The following is a 21,987-nucleotide window of genomic DNA, read 5'->3' on the forward strand; positions in this document are numbered from 1 at the left end:
GATGGGGCAACTCATGGGGTAGTTTTAGTTTTGTCACTGGTTGAGAGGGCAGGACATTACCTGCCTTATCTATGTTGGGGGTAACTGGTAGAGAAGCAAATGAGCCAATGAATAAGACAGTGCTTGGAATCATAAACTGCAAATGTAAGGAGATGCTGTGATGAAGGTCATAAGGGTGGTCAGGATGAGGGCGATGATGATGCTTCCAAAGGGCATGAGTTTAATATGTTTTATACTTCTGGAAAATATTTTATTTGGTTGTTCTCATAAAATTGCATTTTTAGACGTAAAGTAATTAGCCTCCAACTAATAAAAATAAATGGGAGAAAAAATGAGAAAAAAAAATTGCATTATTAGAATCTGAGTTTGAGCCCTATGAAGAGGGTATAGCACTGAAGATACTTTGAAGGAGGTGCCCCAACTGCAAGACAAAGTATCCAGCAAAGTCATCCAGGTAATTGTGGATCCATTATTCCAGGTTCAATATGATCTAGCAGTAGGGTTTGGAGAATAATTTATTTGGCTAAAATAAGGAGAAAAATCCTATTACCATCAAGAAGACAGTGTTAAGATACATTAAATACATCACTCTGATCTTCAGATCATAAAGAAAAAGGAACAATTCTAGAAAATAAACAATAACTTTCCCTAATCAGATGGTCCAATCCAGTCTGTTGAATATATACAAAAATGGTAAGTTTGAAATATAATCTTAAAGACATGTGTTTTTCTAATGTGTTTTTCTGAATAGAAAAAGAAAAAAATAAGAAAACTCTCTGGTCAACCCTCATATGAAATTTTATTACTAGCTTCTAAGAATATATGACTTAAAAAGAAATATATTCCATCTCTATAGTTGTAAATACACATATCAATTCAGTCAATTGAAACTAAGTAAAAAATGTCAACTTTTGCTTTTCAACTGACTTTTATTATTCTGTGGAAATGCAGTATACGACCTGACACAACCTCATTTATTTTACTTGGGAGTTTACATTGTTTTTCTACTACACAGCACTCTTGAACAATTGGTCTTTAAATGCCAACTGTTTATATATGGTGAACATATCTATTAAATTACCTGCTTGCTTAAGTCATGACCTTGACATACATTTAAAAATGAAGACTTCAGAAAATTAGCTGATGGCTTTGAATGCTGAAAATATTTCAGCACCTATTACCCATATTATTAGATGCTACTGTACATAAGCACTTGAGTTAACACTATAATCATTTTTTTTGAAGGTCTATGAAATTTCAAATAACAGGCAATAGGTTACCATAAACTGGAATTATCAATACTAAAAATAATAAATGTTCCAATTCTGCATTTTTTTTATTAGATGTATATTTCTACTGAGTCTGCTTATATTACAGTTTTAACTATAGGAAAAAAGGAAGACTTGTTCATTAGGGCTAAAGAAATAATTTACATGTGCTATTCAAAAGAAACATTTCTCTCCTACCTCATTAATTTTATTTCTCTACAAGACATTCAAAACAGAGAACACGAGAAAAGATGTCACATTTTCTGCGAGGCCTTGTCAGCATTACCTTTGGTCAGTCACAATGCTTCTCCTCACTTTAATCTTGTCCTCTCCAGTGCTCAGGTGAAAACTGTAAATACAAACAGGTATATTCGTTATCAGGGCTTCCGCGGGCATTAGTGATAAAGAACCCGCTTGTCAATGCAGGACATGTGAGAGACAAGGGTTCGATCCCTGGGTCACAAAGATCCCCTGGAGGCAGGCACAGCAGCGCACTGCAGTGTTCTTGCCTGGAGAATCCCCATGCACAGAGGAGCCAGGCGGGCTGTGGTCCACAGGGTTGCAAAGAGTCAGACTCAACTGAGACGACTTAGCATGTATGCCTACATATTCATCATCAACCTCATCTGCTGCATGATCAGCAACAAAATTTGAGGAGGTGAAAGAAAGAGGCAGAGAGGACGTTCTAAGCCAATGTTAGCAAATGTGTCTTCAGAGGTCCTAGTTCCTTCGTAAGCCTGAGACAAATCAGCTCCAAGGCAAAATAAAACTTGGAACTACATGCCTTCTCTCTCTTTCGAAGATTTCATAATGCATATCAGTATATGAGAGAACCTGAGATGCTCGGATATACAGAAACTTGCTCCTGAAAGAATCTGACCCTTTGATCCTCTCTTCTGTGAGATGTATTATCGCTACATCTCGGGTTCATAGAATACATGTTTACGGCTTCTCTGGCGGTACCAGAGAGACCTGGCTTTGATCCCTGGGTCGGGAAGATCCCCTGGAGGAGGGCATGGCAGCCCACTCCAGTGTTCTTGCCTGGAGAATCCCATGGCCAGAGGAACCTGGTGGGCTACAGTCCATGGGGTCGCGAACCGTCAGACAGGACTGAGTGACTAAGCAAAGCACAGCACAAATACACTTTAGAAACTATAAAACTATAAAATCAAGGTGCAGAGGAAGACAGGTAGATAACACAGGTGGAAAATCTCTTCTGCTAGAGATTCATGGAGTATTTAAATAGATTAGTGAAAGTTAATTTTGAAAGGTCAGGTTGAAATCACACTGTAGATGTCTTATTTTACAGAAAAAATGGTCTTCAAACGGGTGCATGCAAACCAGGGAATGCTCTTGATAAACTACTGGTGTGTGAGAAGCAACTAATTTCTATTTATATTACATGATAACATATATTGGTTAAGCAATATACACATACACACATGCATACATAAAATCTATTTAAAAATTACAAATATATTTTGGGAGTGCAAGTTAAATTTTTTAAAAATGACTGGGATCTACAGTCAAAAAATTTTTAAACCATTACTGCACTATTGAAGCTTTCTGTGCAAAGCAATGGTATAATATATAGAGTTATTTAGAAAGATTATGAGTATAGTGTGTATTTCTGTATTTTCATGTGCATGTGTGTGTCGGTATAACCACAGAGAGAGAGTAGTATTAAATTAGACACTCCTGTTTTTTTGCACTAGTAGGGGCAGGGGAGGGCGCTACACCTTGCAGCATGCGGGGTCTTCGTTCCCCTAACAGGAATCGAACCTGTGCCCCTTGCAGTGGAAGCACAGAGTCTTAACCACTGGCCGCCAGGCAAGTCCCCTAGACACTACTTTCTATTTCTCAATTTATTTTATCACTTACCTGATATTAACCACGTAAACGGTGTAGTTCCAATTCTGGAAGGTTGAATTGAGCTGAAAATACAATGGAAATGGCGAGTTTTAATTAACACTTAAAAAAAAAAAGAAATTTAAATCCAGTTTCTTCTCTCCCATTAATTGTTATTGGAATAAGACCCTGGGAAAATTCCAAAGAGCTAAAGGAATGAAAGAAAGGTACAGATAACAGCTACTGAGGCACTGTATGCCAAGAAATTTACCAGTGTTTTCTCTTCCATTTTCACAACAGCTAATGAGATAGGTATTATCTACACTATCCTCCCACCCATGACACGAAGAAGCTAAGCCTCATGGAAATGAAATAGCTAACCCAGCTGCAACTAAGAAGTAACAGATCCCAGACTGGAACCCAAGTCTGTCTGAATGGAAGCATTATACTTTCCTCTTTAGCCTATATTATTAGGGCTTTCTCTATAACGGGCTTTCAAGTTAGCTATAATGCTGAGAACTTATCCACAGCAGAATATATAGGAAAGACCAGCATAAACACACCTTCCACATTCTTCATTCAACAAACACCGACATGCATTAACACATGTTTTTCTAGCAATTACCATCTTATAAGAATATTAGTAGTAAGAAAAATGATAAATTAACAACATAGACCTTTAAAAACAAAGATAAGTTCAACATTATGGAGAACTGTGTTATTGATAATTATGTGGTCATTTAACAATTTTTATGGGTCTCAGCACTAAACTTTTTAATGAAGCAATGGATTCCTTTACATTAAAAAAAAAAACACCTTACATATGTCCAATACAATCACAAAATATTTTGATTTCTTTACTGACATGAAATTTTCTTATTTATATATCACCTCCAAAGAGTTTTTTTAGGTCTTGTTTCATACGCACATTTAGCCTTCCTTGTGAGCGTTTTTAAATTGAATGTAAATTCTAGGAAATTCTGGAAAGAAGCATTAAATTATTTTTAAATTGTAAATAGTAATAATATGAAATAGGGACACCACTTATACTTTCTCTGTTACCAAACATCTGCTTTCGCATCTTACATCTTAAGGAGAAATGTCCATTAAAGTTTAGTTTCAGATGAAAAGTGATGCTATGTTGAAAACCATGCATGAAATAAAATAAATGTAAAATTATACCTTGCCTAAAGCATAAACTCCCCAATGAATGCTAATTTACAGAATTAATAACAGAAGTGGTTCATTTGAGAATGAGAATAAAGAATTCTATCTTTTGACTAACACAACATTGAAAATCAACTATACTTCAATAAAATAAATTTAAAAAACTTTATCTTTTGAAAACATTCTGACTTTAAAAAAGCAGAAAGAATGTGAAAGAAAGCAGGATGCAAGATTAAACTCATTCAGTAAAGCCCTCTCTCTATTTAGAAATTCAATACATCTAGTGTTTGAAGTAGCTACTAAGGTTAATATGTCATTCCAGAAACTTGACAGCAGTACTTTTCTTTGGTTTCTACTAGATTTTACTCCCACATCTCAATTTTTGTAACAGAGTTGTTAATTACATACTTTTGTTTTCTGTGGGTAACTTCTTGCAAAGGATGCAGCATTTAAAAATAAAACTATGCTTTCCTACCATTCTTCAAATATATATACATATATCTGAAGAAAGTATATATACTTTTATATATATATAGTATTATCATCACTATCTCTCAGTGTATGGTTTAACTTTCTTTTATTAAAAATGTGGCCTTAGTATATATGCCCTACCACATAAGAAACCCATTTTTCTTACTTCAGAATGTATACCCAAATGACAAATTACTTTTTCCACAAAAATTGTCTGAACTGTAGTAGTAAATAAAAGCAGTACAAAGTATGCTGTAGATAGGAAATAAAATAATAAAAAATATAAACCTATAGGAAATTAAATTTTTGATATTATATCAGGGAAGGAAAAAATCATTAACATGTATTTATATAATGTATATATATATAACACACATTTATAAAATAATAAAATAAAATGTTTAGTTTTTTAAATTAGAAATTACCAAAATTTTCACCAACAGAATACTGATTAAACAAATTATAACCAAAATACCTAGTACAGTGTAGAATGGTGTATACAATATTCTATTTTCAATGTAAAAAGAAAAACATAAGAATGATAGTCATTTTCTTTTACATTCACAAATGAATTTTGAAAAAAAAAACAAGAAAAATTCACAGTGATTTCCAAGCAGATAAGCTGGTTTCCAGGCAGATGACTGTCAAGGATGGGTGGAAGGTATTCATGATATACTTTTTATACACTTGGTTTTTGAATCAAAGACTCAAACAGTGCTAAAAATGTATGACTATTACAGTAAATAAAGATACCTCTCAAAATACTTTTCCATTTGTGCTGTTCTTTTCTTATTTGACATAACAGCCCATTAGGCTCACTTTCTTGTCCTTTATTCAACTATATCTCACTTTCTATTCAAAAGTGCAATACTTCACTTACACTTCCATACATTTATAATGAACAGTATCTTTATTTCAGTATGATCTGTGGGTTCAGTTAGAGAGTAGAGTCTTTCCCAGATTTCCAGAGATTAGTTTAAAGCCCCAAACAGAAATTTTACAATCCACTTACCCATTCTGCCACCTTGCTCTGTACTTTCACCTCGGGGTGAGGAAGGATGTTTTGAATCACTATGGAAATTCTATAAATAATCCCATCTGTCCAGTGGAAATAGGATTCAGTCCATTAGTCATATTTTACAGTCATACATTTATCAGCTTACATTTATAATGACATAATTTCATACAAGGGCTTCCCTTGTGGCTCATCTGGTAAAGAATCCACCAGCAAAGCGGGAAACCTGGGTTTGATCCCTGGGTTAGGAAGATACCCTGGAGAAGGGAAAGGCTACCCACTCCAGTATTCTGGCCTGGAAAGTTTCATGGACTGTATAGCCCATGGGTTAGCAAAGAATCGGACACAACTGAGCAACTAAGAAATGCCTTCTCCATAGGTACAGAAATTTTCTGTACAGGTAATTTTCAGTGACCTTGCAACTTTTTAGAAATAGTTATTATTTAGTTTACTTATAGATAAGTCATTGCTTCTAAATTATCACCTATATATGTTCCTTCATAATTCTTAATTCTATACACTTCTCCCTACTGTCTGTTAAATGATTTTTCATGTACACCAAAAATTTCCTGTAACCAAAAATTATCCTTTTCTAACATTATGAAGAATGATAGTTTGAGATGCAAAAACTTGAGTAAGATGATGGGCAGAAATTAATTTGGAAAAGAATAGGTATCATGTATTTTTCACCCACAGCTCCTTATTCTCTCTATCCTCTTTCCCCTGCCCCAATAAAGCATTTTCTTCTACTTAAGTTGTTGGGTTCATTTTCACCCAAACTTTCTCCATCAAAATTCTATAAGTGCACTCATTTGTATCAAGTAAAGGAGGAAAAAAGAATATTTGCAGATGGACTTTTAATTGGACTTGCTTGTAAAAGAAAATCCTATGTCAGAAGGAAGTTGTGCTTTTTTGCAGAAGTGCAATCTTTAAAGCAGTCTGCCATACATATATAGTTTTCTTTTTTTTTTTTAATGAAAATCAAATTGACCAGCCAGGGTTTGCTATATTTCTCTAGATATGTGCTAAAGGATATCTTAATACAAATAATAATGAGGAAAAGATTCTTTTTAAATATGGTAGATCATACAGGAAAAAACATTGATTCTTCATTATTGCCAATCAATCATCTATCTCCATGCTTATAAACATGAGTAAAATACACATGTTGTTTGTTGTTTAGTTGCTCAGTCATGTCCAGCTCTTTTGTAACCTCATGGACTGTAACCTGCCGGGCTTCTCTGTCCATGGAATTTCCCAGGCAAAAATACTAGAGTGGGTTGTCCTTTCCTTCTCCAGGGGATCTTCCCAACCCAGGGATCAAACCTGTATCTCCTGCATTTGCAGGTAGAGACTTTACTGCTGAGCCACTGGGGAGGCCAAAATATGCATAGCAAATGTAAAATATATTATTAAAACAATGGGGAAAAGATTTAGTGAAGATTTGGGGGAAGTAGTACATAAAAGTACAAAAGTATGTCTCCTAGGAACTCCCAAATCTACCAAAATGCAAATTCCAGTCACACTCCTAAAGGAAGGTTTTCCAGTACAGGGATCAGAAACTCATGCTTTAAAAAAAAATCACCACTCCCGGATGTAATATGTCTATGAGATCAGTGTAAGTCCAAGGATATTTGGTTCAATTTATGCATACTAAGTTATTAGAAGTCCAGCTTCTAAAACTCTTCAGATATTTTAATAACCTTGACTTTATCTTCCTTTAAAAAATATTCTGAATGAAAAATTACAAAGTGTATGTAAAATAAATTATAATAAGTCAGGCAAACAAACAAACAAATTTACACTGTAGACCTCATTATATCAAATCGTGGACATTCTAAATGACTCAGAGGGAATTTAAGTTCCAGAAGTCCAAGATTCTACACCAATGTTAGGAATCAAGGGGTATTCTGTGCATGTTCCCTGATGCCAGTTAAGTGTTAAAACTGACAAGCTACCACTAGATGGAGACCTAAAGCATGTGTCTGTGTTAGGAAATGCAGTCTTGCCCTCTCAGGAGAATCCTGCAAAATATTAAAAATGAGTATTTTTAATCACTCACATTTCTGATATTTTACAGAAGCATCCAAACATTTAAGATTTTTTTTTAAATTTAAATTATTTCTCACTTTTTTTTTTCTAATTCACTGTTTTTATAAATGAGAAAGACATTCCATATCAGAGTCAGTCTAAATCCCTATAGGACTCTCCCCAGTGTTATGTTGTTTACGGCAAATAAAATATATGACTATACCAAACAACCTACCCCTAAGCGTTGGAGATTCGCCCATGCTATGGATCTTTTTTCATATAGTCTTGCTTCAGAAGCCTCAGAATGAGATATTTATATATTCAGCAAAAATTAGTCAATGCTGTCTGCCTGTTATACTTATTTAAAATTTTTGGATAATGCAGTCAACAAGTAATCCAAAGAAATGCCCAAGAATGAATTGCCAAAGCAAGATAAAATATCCACTGAAGGTCTGGTGAGAAAGGTTTTGGACAGCAGCGAAATAACTGGCTTAAGCATGCCACTGCAGAAAATGCACAACTGAGACACACCAATGCAGACTTCTCCAGGTCATCCTGGTAATCAAGTCACCTTCTCCTACACATGTAACAAATCCTATGGTTTCTCAATAAGAAAGCTATTCACAAATCTTCATCTGTTCCAGAGACTTCAGAAGCTGTATGTATTGTCCTAATAATGACATCCCAGTCTAAAGAATGCATGACACTTTTTTCCAATTAGATGACTTCCAGCCAGACAAAACTTCAAAGCAGAAACCATTACTTGCCATAACAGATCTGGTATCAAAACATATGCCTGCCTGTAGATCTTTTCCTTTTTTAATTTTCTTAACACTCTTCACAGAATTTCTTGGAACATTTAGAAATGAGACTATTCTCCATTCAAGGGAATGAAGTAGGTTCGAAAAGGTGGGCTTTAAAATATACATTTGAAAAGATAGATTTTAAAGTAGAAATTAAAAGCTATTCTACATTGAAGATTACTCCTTTGACTGGTGCAGAGGCAACTATGGCAGACAGTGGCATTTATCATATGACTGGAGGACTGCTCATCACATATACAATTTAAGTTATTTGGCATATAAAGCTAGATTGATCGTTGGGTCCACATGAATACCCTGAGAGTAAATTTTTTTGAGTAGTGAAATGTATGTGAGAAATTAGAAGCGGTGATACAATCTGCACTTGTAGGTTTTTAGAAGAATAATAAGGACTAACAAAGTCAGTTCCTTACTTTGATTGCTTGTGCCAACCTCACAAAAGTTTAATATTCAGCAGCAGTACAGTGATGCTTCAAGCATAGAACATATGATTTGGAATGGAAATAATAATAAGTCCAAGAGCTTTTCTTGGGAATGCAGTGGAAAAGGCACAAAAGTTATTTGTGGGAATACCTAACTTGTTCCTCATATTGAAACATGTTTGTGAAAAGGAGCTTAAAAGATAAAATTTTCTTAGTATATAATCTGAACTATCAGATTAAAATCTTAATGAAAAATAACAGAAATAACTTTATGCAAGGGAATATGGACATTTCACAAAAGCCATGAAAACAAAGTCTCTTGATATACTCTAAAAATACATCTCATTGCCAAACAATTTAAATCCCTCATCCCTCCCCACACTAGCATATCATGACTGATGAATTAGATTTCTTCGATAGATTTCTTTGATAGTGCAGAGTTTATAAGACTGGATAAGGTAGATAACAGATCTGATAGCTGTGTATCTTTCTTAACAGTGAACAAAACAGCATTCTCTAATATATCAGATCTGAGGCCTGAGAATGTTTACCACATCAGTTTCCCAAGAAAAGTGTATCTGAAATTGCTGATAGCATGTGAATGATCTCAGATAGTCTAGAATAGGACATTAAATCTCATTTATTCACAAGGTAAACAATTAATTCTCTTTTCAATTATTTCAAATTTAACTACACCAAAGACAAAAAAATTAATTACAGTGGGTCTTGTAACCCTCCCTTTAAAAAAAAAAAAAATGAAGGCTTCAAGTGCTGAGATGTGAGAAAGCAACTGGATATAGAGAGAATTCAGTAGCATTGTTTTCATTATATTTATTTTCACTTTACACTTCTATTTTAAGACAAGCAGCACTAGTTTCAGTTTACAGCTGTGATATTTTCCCATATAAATATAAATGTTTAAGTAAAAAAGTGAGTCAACTTCAGGGGGAAAAAACCTATTATAAATGGTAGAGAGGGTTCAAGGATGTGGTAAAATTGAGATGCTGCACAAATTTGGGTACACAATTTGAGACTATTTCTACAACATGAGGACTTTCAAATATTTTTAAGTGCTCGGATTACATTCTTTATCAAGCATGATCTGAATTTGAGTTTTCTTTCTTTAAAGTGGCCAAATCAAACCATGTGAACTGATTCTAACATTTGCTTTTTTTGTTGAAACGCCCATGAAGGTTATGACGCAGAGAGAGATGCACTGAACAAGGCTCTCTTCAAGAATGTCAGAAATGACATGATTGAGTGAATACAGCTCCGCTCCACCAAGGCGAGGACTCTGAAGCATCATGTAAACGTTCTTGGGCAGTAAAGGATGTGCCAGTCCTGGAGGGAGAATGCCACAGAGGCTCTTTGTATGTTCATACAAAGAGTGAAATACTTAGTTAGAATTATAATATTCCCATCTACTGGCTAGAGTCCATGTGAAATATGCACTGGAAATTTCAGCTGCTTTTGCTTTCTTGGGGGTTGCTGGAATTTTTGCTCCATCATAAATCTCCTTGGCCTAACTACCAGAATAACCATAAACACTTCCCTGAATCGATGTCTTTATAACCCTAATGAAATTTTTATCTACGTTTCATGTAAAATATTCCATACTTTCAATTTAAATGTCCTTACAGAGGAAGTTGATATAACCCCCAAAGCCAAAAGAAAAAACGAACTATGCCGGTTTCTCTTCTCTGGGTTTTGGTTCCTGGTGATACATCACAGATGTCTTGGCCTTGCAAGTTAAATGATTGAGGTTGAGAAAATTCCTTTGTTTCTAATACCTCATACTTGAGAATATTACTGTGTTTGAGGCAATGGTGTGCTCACCTGATTGGAATTTCTCTTTTTCAGAAGAAACTGAAACCACTTACTCTGAATTACCAAAAAGCTATGGATGTAGTCAATATAGGTAGCAGATTAAATAATCAACCTGACATTTCCCCGGTTCATTTCTTATCTTATTGTAACTTTGCAAATTATAAATAATATAAACAGAAATGTATTTGTACAAGGGAAAAACAGGAGGTATTGGCAGTTACTTGAAGTTTCGTCAGTCAAAAATTGATATATAATTTAGTTAATATCCAATCACATTCTAACTATGGTGTGCGTGTGCGTAGTTGCTCAACTGCGTCCGACTGTTTGCAAATCCATGGACTGCAGCCCACTGAGAGCCTCTGTCCATGGGATTCTCCAGGCAAGAATACGGAGGGAGCCATTATTCCTCAGCAAATAAAAACAAAGAGCAAAGTATTACTGTATAAAAATGATCTAAAGGTCACAAATGTTTGAACATAAAGTTGGCCTCAGTGAGAAATTAAATTACTAAAAGTATGTAGTTTTTTGAGATTACAAAATTCTTTAAAACCGGTTTCTTTAGAGAATAATCTGACAGAATGCTATAAATATTTTTCTTCTCGGGTCTCTAGTATAATGCAAACTCATTCCTTTTAACTAGTCTTTCTCTGAAAGCTTCCTTTGAAAGAAATTTTAGCTAAAATTCATAGATGTGATACTAGATGTGTACTCATTCCATTGGTTATTCGGGAAACTCAAGGCAATCAAATGATATTTATTTTACCAGTCTTGCAAATGTACAAATGTACCAATTGATTCTAACAACAGACACTTTGTTGAACATTAGATATTTCCACCTTTGGAATAGAGGTGTTCAAGTCAGACATAGCACGAATATAAAAGGTAATGATTTCTTACCATTCCTTTGTTTATCGGTTCTGTTAGTAACAGGCATGTTAGTGGTGACAGTGGGTGATGCAGTACTAGCAGGGTTTACAGTAGCTGGTAATAAAGATGAGAAAGATGTAATTTTGCAAAAAGCACATGAAAGTTAATATGGATAAGCAATCTATAATTGATGCATGAAAATATATAGAGGAGGAACAGAAACCATTTCTTGCCACTAAACACAAGTTTCAAGGTTATAATGTATAAAACGAAGCAATGCCTTCTATAGCACATTAAGAATCTGTTCCCATGGTCTTTGGTGCCATCGTGTACAAGAGTCTGAAACTGGCACAAAGAGAATGGAGAAAGAACATTCAGATTCTAGACATAAGTTTGCCCTCAAGAGGCTGATGATCACACAGCAAATGAATAAACCTTCCTAGAACTCAAGTCTCCTAAGTCTATAAAAAGAAAGGCTAGAGAAGGAAGTCTGAACACCACCTGTCAGCTTGAAAATTATCTAAACTAAGTTAGTCTTTCTGATATAGTGAGAGTAGCAAAATAAAATTTCAGAAGAAAATATACTTCTCCTATAAGGAAGAAAAAGAGAATGAAATGTGTGGATGACATCAATCATCTAAAGATCCCAATAACTTTACTAAACACTGATGGACAAAATGGATTTCATAAGGGCAAGCCTTACAGGAGGGATTTTTCAAAGCAGTATGTCAAAGCTATGTTTCTGATTCTACTAAAACTCAAAGATTAAACCCTATGTAACGCTTTGGTAATATCCTTCTAAAGGATTCTGGAAGAACAATGTAAGTAGTAAAATAACTGTACACATAATTTTCCTTTAGTTTATCTTAGGAGTATATTTGTATAAGATGTACATTTCTATTTACAATAACTATCTGTTACATATTTCTTTTAAATGGACTTCCCTGGTGACTCAGATAGTAAAGAATCCATCTGCCTGCAACAAGGGAGACCTGAGTTTGATCCCTGGGTTGGGATTTTTTAATTAGAAAAAAATTACCTAAATTTAAAATATTTCAGTAATTATAAAAAGAATTACCTTCCAAAGGATCTTTAGAAAATATTGAATTCCTTATTCAAAATGTCTATTCTTAATTAAAATAATTTTTTCATTTCAAAATAATATATAACACTTAAGAAAGAGGATTCTTTTTGAAATCTTTTGTATTTTTAAATTGTGAACAGTTATATTTATGTAATGCAAAATACATCTAAGTCTCAGATTAACAGAAAAAAATAAAATAAAAATTAAAAAAAAACCTTCATGCTTGAACTAAGCAAAATTAAGGCTTTTTAAAATTTCATTTAACTATTTTCAAACCACACTGAGTTGATCAAAAGAAACTACTTAATGACTTTATTATCTTAAGGTATTCATCGACAATAATATCAAGAAATAATGTCTCAGAAAAGAAAAATAATAATGAGTTGCACCCCTTCTCCCTGCCTACCCTACTTCCATAGTGAAACTATAAAAGAGAGCTTAGGTTTCTATTCACTTAGTCTCACTTCTAACCCGTCACTTTAATCCTATGACCGTCTTAAAAAAAGATCCAACTTTACAAAAGGCATGGTCATGATTCTTAATGTGGCATATAGAAATGCTACTTCAAAAGGAAGTATATAATAGAATAAATGGATGGAAATGGGTCATGGATAATCAGAAGAAGCAATGACAAAATTAGAGCAAAATATTTTAAAACTTATGCAACTATGGATTATTCAGCATGCAATTATTCAATACATAATATATAATTATAATACTGATCATAGTATAGTCATTATGGACTGTAACAATTAATAAAATTACATTCATATTAGTAATAAGATAACTATTTTTATCTTAATATTTAAGTTACATTGCACATCATAAATTGCCTCATGGCCTTTCTTAAGCTTAATTGACTATTCAACTTAATTTTTCCTCTTGTTTTTTAGACATGAATACTTTTTCAAAATATTATATGGCTATATTTATACTGAACAATATTTTTGAGACGAAATAGAGGGAAAAAATGAAGTCAACCCTTCCTAATAGCATATAATTATTCACATTTTAAAAACTCAGTGCTTTATGGAAATGTGGTCATCCAGTGTGTGAATGCATTCTTTCTCTACACTGTGCACCCACACAACTAAAACACATCCAGAAATTCTTCTGGTTTGTTGGTTTCTGGCTTCTTAAGTGAAAACGAAGATAAAATTCAAAACAATGACAATTACATTTTCCAAAACAGCAAGTAGGAAACAGACACTCCAGAGGACGATGTTGACTCCCTACCTTGGCAGAGGGTCCCCAAATCTGCACAGCTGGCTAATTCTGCTGCTGGGAGTGGAATCAGGTAGGAACCTTGATCAACACAGAAAGAGTGTACAAATATGACTTATGATTTAGTGATAATATCCAGACAAAAAAATTCATGAATCATTTGGTTGGTGTAAAAAGGTCAGCCCTGGGAGAGTCCACAGGTAATATTTTAACATCAAGAAAGTCTCTGTGTCTTAATTTCCACAAATGTAAAATCAAGCTATTGAAATTTCTCTCAAAATCTTTAACTCAATCTACTGACCCTATCCACACACGAAAGGAAAAGAAGTGCTACTACCCCTTAAACTGTGCATAAAGAGTTTAGGACCTTTTCACAAAACAAATTATAAAGTTTTGGTGGAAATTTATACAAATGAAATAATAAAAACATGAAAAATAAGTTTCAAAAGTGAACATGGATATTATTATTGCTCATAAAATACATATTTTTGGCTCACAGGTCCTAGCACATACTAGCTGCAATTCCAGAAATAAGTTTCCGTGACTTCAAGTTGGTCTCTGTGCCTTTTTATTTCAAGTTTTGCTGACTCATCCTCAGCAGGAAACAAAATTTGAGCTGATTTTCTAGTAGAAATAGTGGATTTTCTCTGTTGCACTAAATCTCTCTCTGGCTATTAACAGGCTTTTATCAACAGGTTGAGGATGAGGAAGATAGGCTAAACTTATCACAAAGCATATTTTACTATGATTAAGGACAGAAGAGTAAATACAAACATATACATACACATAAATCTTTGGCCACCTAATGCAAAGAGCCAACTCATTGGAAAAGACCCTCATTCTGGGAAAGACTGAGGGCAGGAAGAGAAGGGGGTGAAAGAGGATGAGATGCTTGGATGGCATCACAGACTCAAAGGGCATGAGTTTGAGCAAACTCTGGGAGATAGTGAAGGACAGGGAAGTCTGGCATGCTGCAGTCCATAGGGTTGCAAAGAGTCGGACATGACTGAGCGATTGAACAACAAGAAAATGCACATATATATACATACACACTTATATTGAAGTTTTAAAGAATATTTCTATAATAGTAACTGTATTCTAATATTTAAACATTTTCCAAACTTTCTGTGGCAATGGTACATGAAGAGAGAGGAGGTACATGAGCCAACAAAAGATGTCTAATTAGATTAACTGTATGCATAAGCAGAAAGCATCCCAACAATTTAGCAGCATCTCAGGAGCATAGTTTCCTCATTCTTAATTGCCTCAAGGAACTGGCCCAAGAAAGAAATCATTTTATTTTAGAAAGAGCCAACCCTTGGGCTTCTCTGGTCTGTGATGTTAGCTAGCAAGAAGATTTTATTACAGACCTTTACATGTTCATTCAATAAACATTCATTTGCTATTAACAGTACGACAGACAGGGAGACTAGAAGAATGCTGTAAAACTATGTCTCTGCTCTCAGAGAGACGTGAATGGGAGGTGGCTTCACCGTTTTAAGAGAGAAATATAGATGCATAGTGGGCCAAAGGAACATGTGGCCAGCAGTTTGGTGAGAAGGGTGAATAAAAAACCCTTTACAAAGATTAGCTAGATGGTTATTGCTGGCAGACTGAATTAGAGAGACAAATTTCCAGAAGAAGGCTTCCCAGGTGGCACCAGTAGTATAGAGAACCCACCTGCGATGCAGGAGATGCAAGAGATGTGAGTTCAATCCCTGGGTCAGGAAGATGCCCTGAAAGCAGCCATGGCAACCTACTCCAGTATTCTTGCCTGAAGAATCTCAAGGACAGAGGAGCCTGGCAGGCTACAGTCCACAGGGTCACAAAGAGTTAGACACGAATGAAGCAACTTAAGCACGCACATGTGCCTACCAAGAATGTAGTCAAACCGTCTGTGAACCCAAACGGCATGGCATTTCTAGAGTAGGACATTTGTAGAAAACTGGTAGGAATGATCAGATATAGAGGCAATGGACAGCTGTACGGGGCCTTGTAGAATGCAGGCACTATGAACTCTAGGACTTTGTGTCTTTCTTCCGAAGGTGTGTCCCTCACACATAGTAGCTGGGTCCTCAACGTTTACTGAATAAATGACTGAATGCATTATGAATGACTATGAACATTTTGAACTCTTTCTTAAAGGAAACGGAAAAAGCAAAAGGGAACTTGGTGAGAAAATTAGATTTAAATTTAAAAACAATCAGTTTTGAAGCTCCATAACTAACTAAAAGAGAGGATTACAAGAAGCCTGAATAAGACTAATAATTCAGGGTTCATATCACAAGTCCATTGAGGATGGACAGAAAGATGGATACAAGACTTGAAGATGAAATAGATAGGGTTTGTTTGGTGACTAATTGAAGAATGGAGAAAGAATATGAAGAACAGAAGAAAATTTTTCTAATTTTCAACTTGAGAAATTGGTACATAATGGTCTCAGACAGTAAATGCTGGAAGAAAACCAAACTCAGGTGGGGTGGGCTAAAAGTAAGTCCAGTAATAGGAACTGAGGTATCACGTGTCATCTGGTACATGAGCAGGTGTATATGTTTTTGTAAGAGATCTAGCAAGGAAGTACTCCACAGAAGCTATAGATGTGTTTGGGATCACGTGAGTGAGGGTGTAGATTTGATGGAACCACAGATTTCCTATATTTAAGTGTCATATTTTTTTTTAAAAAAGAGAGAGAGCTATAGATTTGAGAAGGCAAAAATAGCTCTTGTCAATGATTTTACAGAATTCAAGTTAAGAAAGTTTCATGGAGGGTGTGGCCACATCGAGTACACAGTAAGGTCCACAATGATAAAGACTGAGAAGACCCTTCACTTTGGAATTTCGCTAACAGCTCTACAGAAATTCCCTTCAGTAGCGTGGGAACAATGAATTCTAGATCTCCAATGTTTGAGAAGTGAATGCAAAAAAGAGGAAGCCTGGCTACGAAAGGAAGCAGAGATGGGGCGGGCGGGGGGCCGTGTTAAAGATTAAAAACTTAACAGCAAGTGTACTATGGAGAAAGAGTGTGTGAGAGGTAGAAGCTGAAGCCAGCCTAGAATTTGATCTTGAATGTTTTCTGCCCATTATTTCCTCCCATCACACTGAACTGACGCCCCCTTCTTGCAGGACCTTACTTCTCCTTTAGGTATTTACATTTTAGTAAGGAACTTTTGAACACTAAAAAGCTCTTAAAACGTAAAATGACTGAGGAAATCTCAGCCAACATAACATGCAAGAGAGGAGACCCTTGGATGGAGTTCCTTCGCTGCACATATCACACACAATGTTGGCAGACACAGGCTCCTAGGGCCACTTCTGGCACTGATAGAGTATCTCTGGAAGACAAAGCGAGATAAGGGAACAACATTGTGGGAAAGAAGCTTTCGGGCTAACTACACATCCACCGCAGGGTATCAAACAGCTGAGAGGTGGAACTAAGGAAAGAAAATCAGAAGACTTAGGATTTAGAGTAAGACACCTCACAATTTTCTTTAACATTTCACCAGTTTGATTGCATGGTAGCAAGTCTAAATTTCACTCTGTGACATACCTGTCATGGAAAATTGTAACATTTGTTTCTCAGTATTATCAGTTGTTGCTTCCTGGGTACTTTTAGTTTAGCAAATTGACCATGCTTTATAAATACTTTATAAATGCTGTTTTATGATGATTCAGTATAGCAACAGGAATTACATTTGAAGTCTGTTTCAGTGAAAATGGTTTGAATACAAGTGACAGATTTAATTAGAAAGGCCCGGAATATTGATAAATGAAATCTTACATTACAAATACACCAAATTACATGAACAAATAAATAAACTATTAAAAATGTGCACAAACTTTTCATTTGCAGTCAGTTCAGTTTCTGGCATATTTACATAGAAAAGTCATTCTTCCAATTGATTCTTCTAGGTGGATAGATTTACAAACCAGAAGACTGTTAAGGAAGAAGAGACAGTTCTTTCTCCTGGATATATTGATCATTAAGAAATTGCTTTCAGAATATGACCTATGTATAGCCTCTGGTATTTGTGGATACTACAAAGGGATTTAAAGGTATCCACTTAATATTAGCCACAAAAATTAAAGCCAAATTTCCTTTAAAAATGTAGTCTCTGAAAAAGGGCAGTTGATGAAAAGTTATAAAGCTGTTAATCTTTCTTCTCTATATTTTATTCTTCCAAAATCTTGCTACAGAGAGGAGTCAATATTTATACAACTTGTAGTAAAAAGAGACTGACTTAGCTAACCACTCATCTCACATCCTACTTAATGACAATCCAAACAATAGTTGACAAAGCTAAAACTCTCATGTGAGTTGCACTAGTAAGACAAATATTAATTCCTTCCAATTTCCCCTTTGTAACTGTTACTAAATTGAATTCAAATTTTTCATAAATGCATTTAAGATTATTTTTGGATGCCACTTATGCTCATAAAGAGTTTGGGCATCTTCAAAAGATAAAGTCTTTCATAAAAATAAGTGATTTCATCTTTGTTATTTAAAAAACTTCAGTCATCTAAAAATGCTACACTCAATAATTTGTTAGGAATGAAGTGAAGGAGCCAATAGTGAAATCAGAGTTTTATGGCTCTGAGGGACAGAACTGTAACAACTGAAAATGAAAGGATAGGAATCCAAGAGCTGATGAAGTCTTGGTGATTAAGTGTAAAATTTCAGAGAGGAAAACAAAAGTCAGTCCAAATCCAAAAATGTCTAGAAAGGAAAAACATCAAAGTTGGATACTTGTGAATTATATCTTATCTCTACATTCACAATGGTTAATAAATGGAAGTGATTAATAAATGCTTGTTAAGTAAATGCAATTTGTTTGAACTTAAACTATTCATTGAGTTATACAGTACCACTCCTCAGGAAAGTCTAGTCATCAGTAAAATAAATAAAACTGGTATAGAAGGCACTGTCCTTTGTGAAAATTGATGGACATTAGCCACCTAAAACTGAATCATGGGTTTCCCTGATAGCTCAGTTAGTAAAGAATCCTGCCTGCAATGCAAGAGACCCTGGTTTGATTCCTAGGTCAGGAAGATCCACTGGAGAAGGGATACTGGCTAGCTGGTAAAGAATCCGCCCATAATTCCAGAGACCTGGGTTTGATCCCTGGGTTGGGAAGATCCTCTGGAGGAGGGAAATGCTACCCACTCCAGTATTCTGGCCTGGAGAATTCCAAGGACTGTATAGTCCATGGAGTTGCAGAGTTGGATACGACTTTCACTTTCACTTTGCACTTTCAAACCTGAATCATAACACAGGCAAATGGTTGAGCTTATAATTAAAGAGCCCATCAGGGAAACCGTCTATCCACCGAGGTTATAAACTCAGTACTGTTCAATAAAATTGTCTTAAGAAAAAGAATGATGATATAAAAAGAAAAAGAACTGTTGCTAAATAAAGCATTTCTTCCTGAAAAGGACTGACAAGATTAACCATATTAAAAAAAAAAAAAAACCTGCCGAAAATCAATTATATTTCAATTAAAAAAAAAAACCTGTTGAAAATTTCTTAATTAGATATATTCCCTAGCTGTGCTTAGAACAGCATGGGAAAATAAAAATACAACTATAAAATTATTTAAAAATTTAGTAATAACCTGTTGATTTTATTGCTAGGATAGTCAATATTTGAAACAAAAGGCAGGATGCTTTAAAAGGAGTCAATTCAGTTCCATCATCTTTTTTTCATATTAAAATTTACTTAGCAAGAGACCTTTGGAAAAATCAATTCATTTTCTGTCACAAGTTGATTCTGGAATGAAAGTTCATATTTAACAGATACTGTCAAGCCAATGGAATGTTAGGCATGAAATTCTATTTTCCTATTGGTTACTGTACTGATCATTAGTTTTGGGAACTTACCATTACCATAAACAGAAAGCCACGGTGTTCCGGAAAAAAGGAAAGGTTAAAATGTTAATAGAGCACACTTTTTTTCATTTATTCAAGTTTTGCTTAAGTAACAAGCTTAGATATAATCTCTGTTACAGGTATTTCCTGTCAGTTAATAAGTGACTTGGGTTCTTCAACTCCCAAAGCTTATGATTAAGCAGCAGGAAACTCCCTCTCCCGCTCTTACTGTTGAAACACAGTCCAGGATATCTGAGTGTACGGAACGGGGGTGCTGAGAGTCACTGAGGAATGTCAAGAAGAGGAACTCAGACACTGACTGTGTGAGCCTGTGCTACTGCTTTGAAGTCATTCTGAAAACTTACTGATGGCTAAGCTCCACAAGCATATGTCTGATGCCTTCCAGTAATCGTAAGGCTTGGAAGGGAGTCTTAAAGACCGTGTTAAAGAAAATATGAGAATTCCCAAATAGATGAGAATTCCCTGGGCAAATGGACAGGAGACGTGCATTTTAGCCTCCCAACTGCCTCAGCCACTTATTTTATCTAAGCTTCGATTTCCTGCCCTGTTTAAAGTGAAGGGAGTGGCCTAAATTGGGATTCCCAAACATCAGTGCCTCCCTGGGCCAGAAGCTTATCTAAACAGGGCTGGTGTGGGGAGAAAACCGGGGGGGGGGGGGGTGGTAAGGGCCAAGGGGACCTCGAAAGCCCCTTCAAAGGAGGCCGTCACCATTTAGCTCCAGCTGTGTTGGTCCGGCAGTCAGACATACTAAGGTATGTATTTTTTTTTTTAAACCAGGGAATCCAAAAATTCATTTTTATGTGAAATCTAGTTTTTTAAAGTTGAAAATCAATCATTATTTAAAAGTACTGCATGGAAATGTAAATAAATGAAAAGAAATCAATGTTGTCACCACTCGTGCCTATGGGCTAAATGAGCCCTAAGTGACTGGCCTGTTATCTCTGGCTCAAGAGATCTAGCGGGTCTTTTCCAGTATTGCACGAAGTGTGTGCTTCAGAAAACGTGACCCTTTGATTTTTTGGTCTAGTTTCAGGGGTTGGCAGATTTTCTTTAGGATGATGGGCCAGGTCATCTCTCAGAATCAATCTACTCTGTGCTGGAGCATAGAGGCAGCCACAGGTGATAAAAAACCTATGTTCCAATAAAACTTTAGTTACAAAACAAGTGACCTACCATAGGCCCTTCTCATTTGCCAATGTCTGGCTTAGAGGATTTCTTAGGAGAAGTTTAGGAATTTTGTATACTAGATTCCTCATATTTTATTATAATAAGGTATTAAGCACTGGAGGGGGGAAAAAAAAAACCCTATTAATTTTGTTTAAAACAAATACCATGCTAATACCTGAGAAAGCTAGTGTTCTGGCCAGCAGTGCTTTCTGTAGCCAGAGATGGCTCCTGGGCCTCTGTCCTCCTTATCTGGACAAGAACTGGCTTGCCTACTCTAGCAGGACATCTTGTCTTCTAGTTCTGCTTATTCTCAAAGACAGTTTAGGGAAACACAGTTCTAAAACTGAACATTTTGGCTTCAATTTCTGACTTGGCTACTTATTAATTAAATGACCTAAAAAAAAAAAACAAACAAAAAAAATAATAAATGACCTTGGAGAAGCTACTTAAGCTCTATGTACCTCAATTACTCATCTGCAAAATGGGGTTAATCATAAAACTCACCTCATGGCATTTGTATTGCAGGAATAAGTTACAATGTATAAAGTGCTTAAAACAGTACCTAGAGCACAATACATATTAAAGCAACATCTAAGTATCTAGCAAGTATTAATATACATAGCCAAATTCTTTTTCTAATTTTCTTCTGATGGTCATAGTTCTCAAATACCATAGAAATGCAAATGTTAAATAGTCTATATTATGACTTTTAAATAATGGCCAACGATATGATGAAACAGGGCCCTAAAGATAATCTCCTTGACTGTAAGGAAGTGTACCACTGACCTCTCCTCACCGTTCACCACCCCACACAAAACACACACACTTGATTGTCTCAATTTCCTTGCGGAGTGAAAGACTTCTCAGGAGTCCCTGAAGATTGTCCTCGGTA

The 21,987-nt window shown here is 35.3% G+C and overlaps 1 protein-coding gene across 6 annotated transcripts in view; it reads right to left on the reverse strand.

Annotated features, from left to right (window-relative positions):
• Nucleotides 1-21,987, reverse strand: part of ADGRG6 (adhesion G protein-coupled receptor G6) — a 150,605-nt gene that overhangs the window by 57,227 nt on the left and 71,391 nt on the right. For 4 of the 6 annotated variants that reach the window (XM_070461626.1, XM_070461628.1, XM_070461627.1 and 1 more), the window contains exons 5-9: nt 14,058-14,126; nt 11,768-11,851; nt 5,767-5,852; nt 3,150-3,202; nt 1,555-1,617 (exon numbers count right to left, since the gene is read on the reverse strand). In XM_070461626.1, the coding sequence (XP_070317727.1) occupies nt 1,555-1,617; nt 3,150-3,202; nt 5,767-5,852; nt 11,768-11,851; nt 14,058-14,126 (355 nt within the window). The remainder of the gene's footprint in view (nt 1-1,554; nt 1,618-3,149; nt 3,203-5,766; nt 5,853-11,767; nt 11,852-14,057; nt 14,127-21,987) is intronic. The other 2 variants (XM_070461629.1, XM_020899674.2) reach the window with 1 other exon arrangement.

The sequence above is a fragment of the Odocoileus virginianus genome, chromosome 34 (genome assembly GCF_023699985.2).
Source record: "Odocoileus virginianus isolate 20LAN1187 ecotype Illinois chromosome 34, Ovbor_1.2, whole genome shotgun sequence".
NCBI classification, from domain to species: Eukaryota; Metazoa; Chordata; class Mammalia; order Artiodactyla; family Cervidae; genus Odocoileus; species Odocoileus virginianus.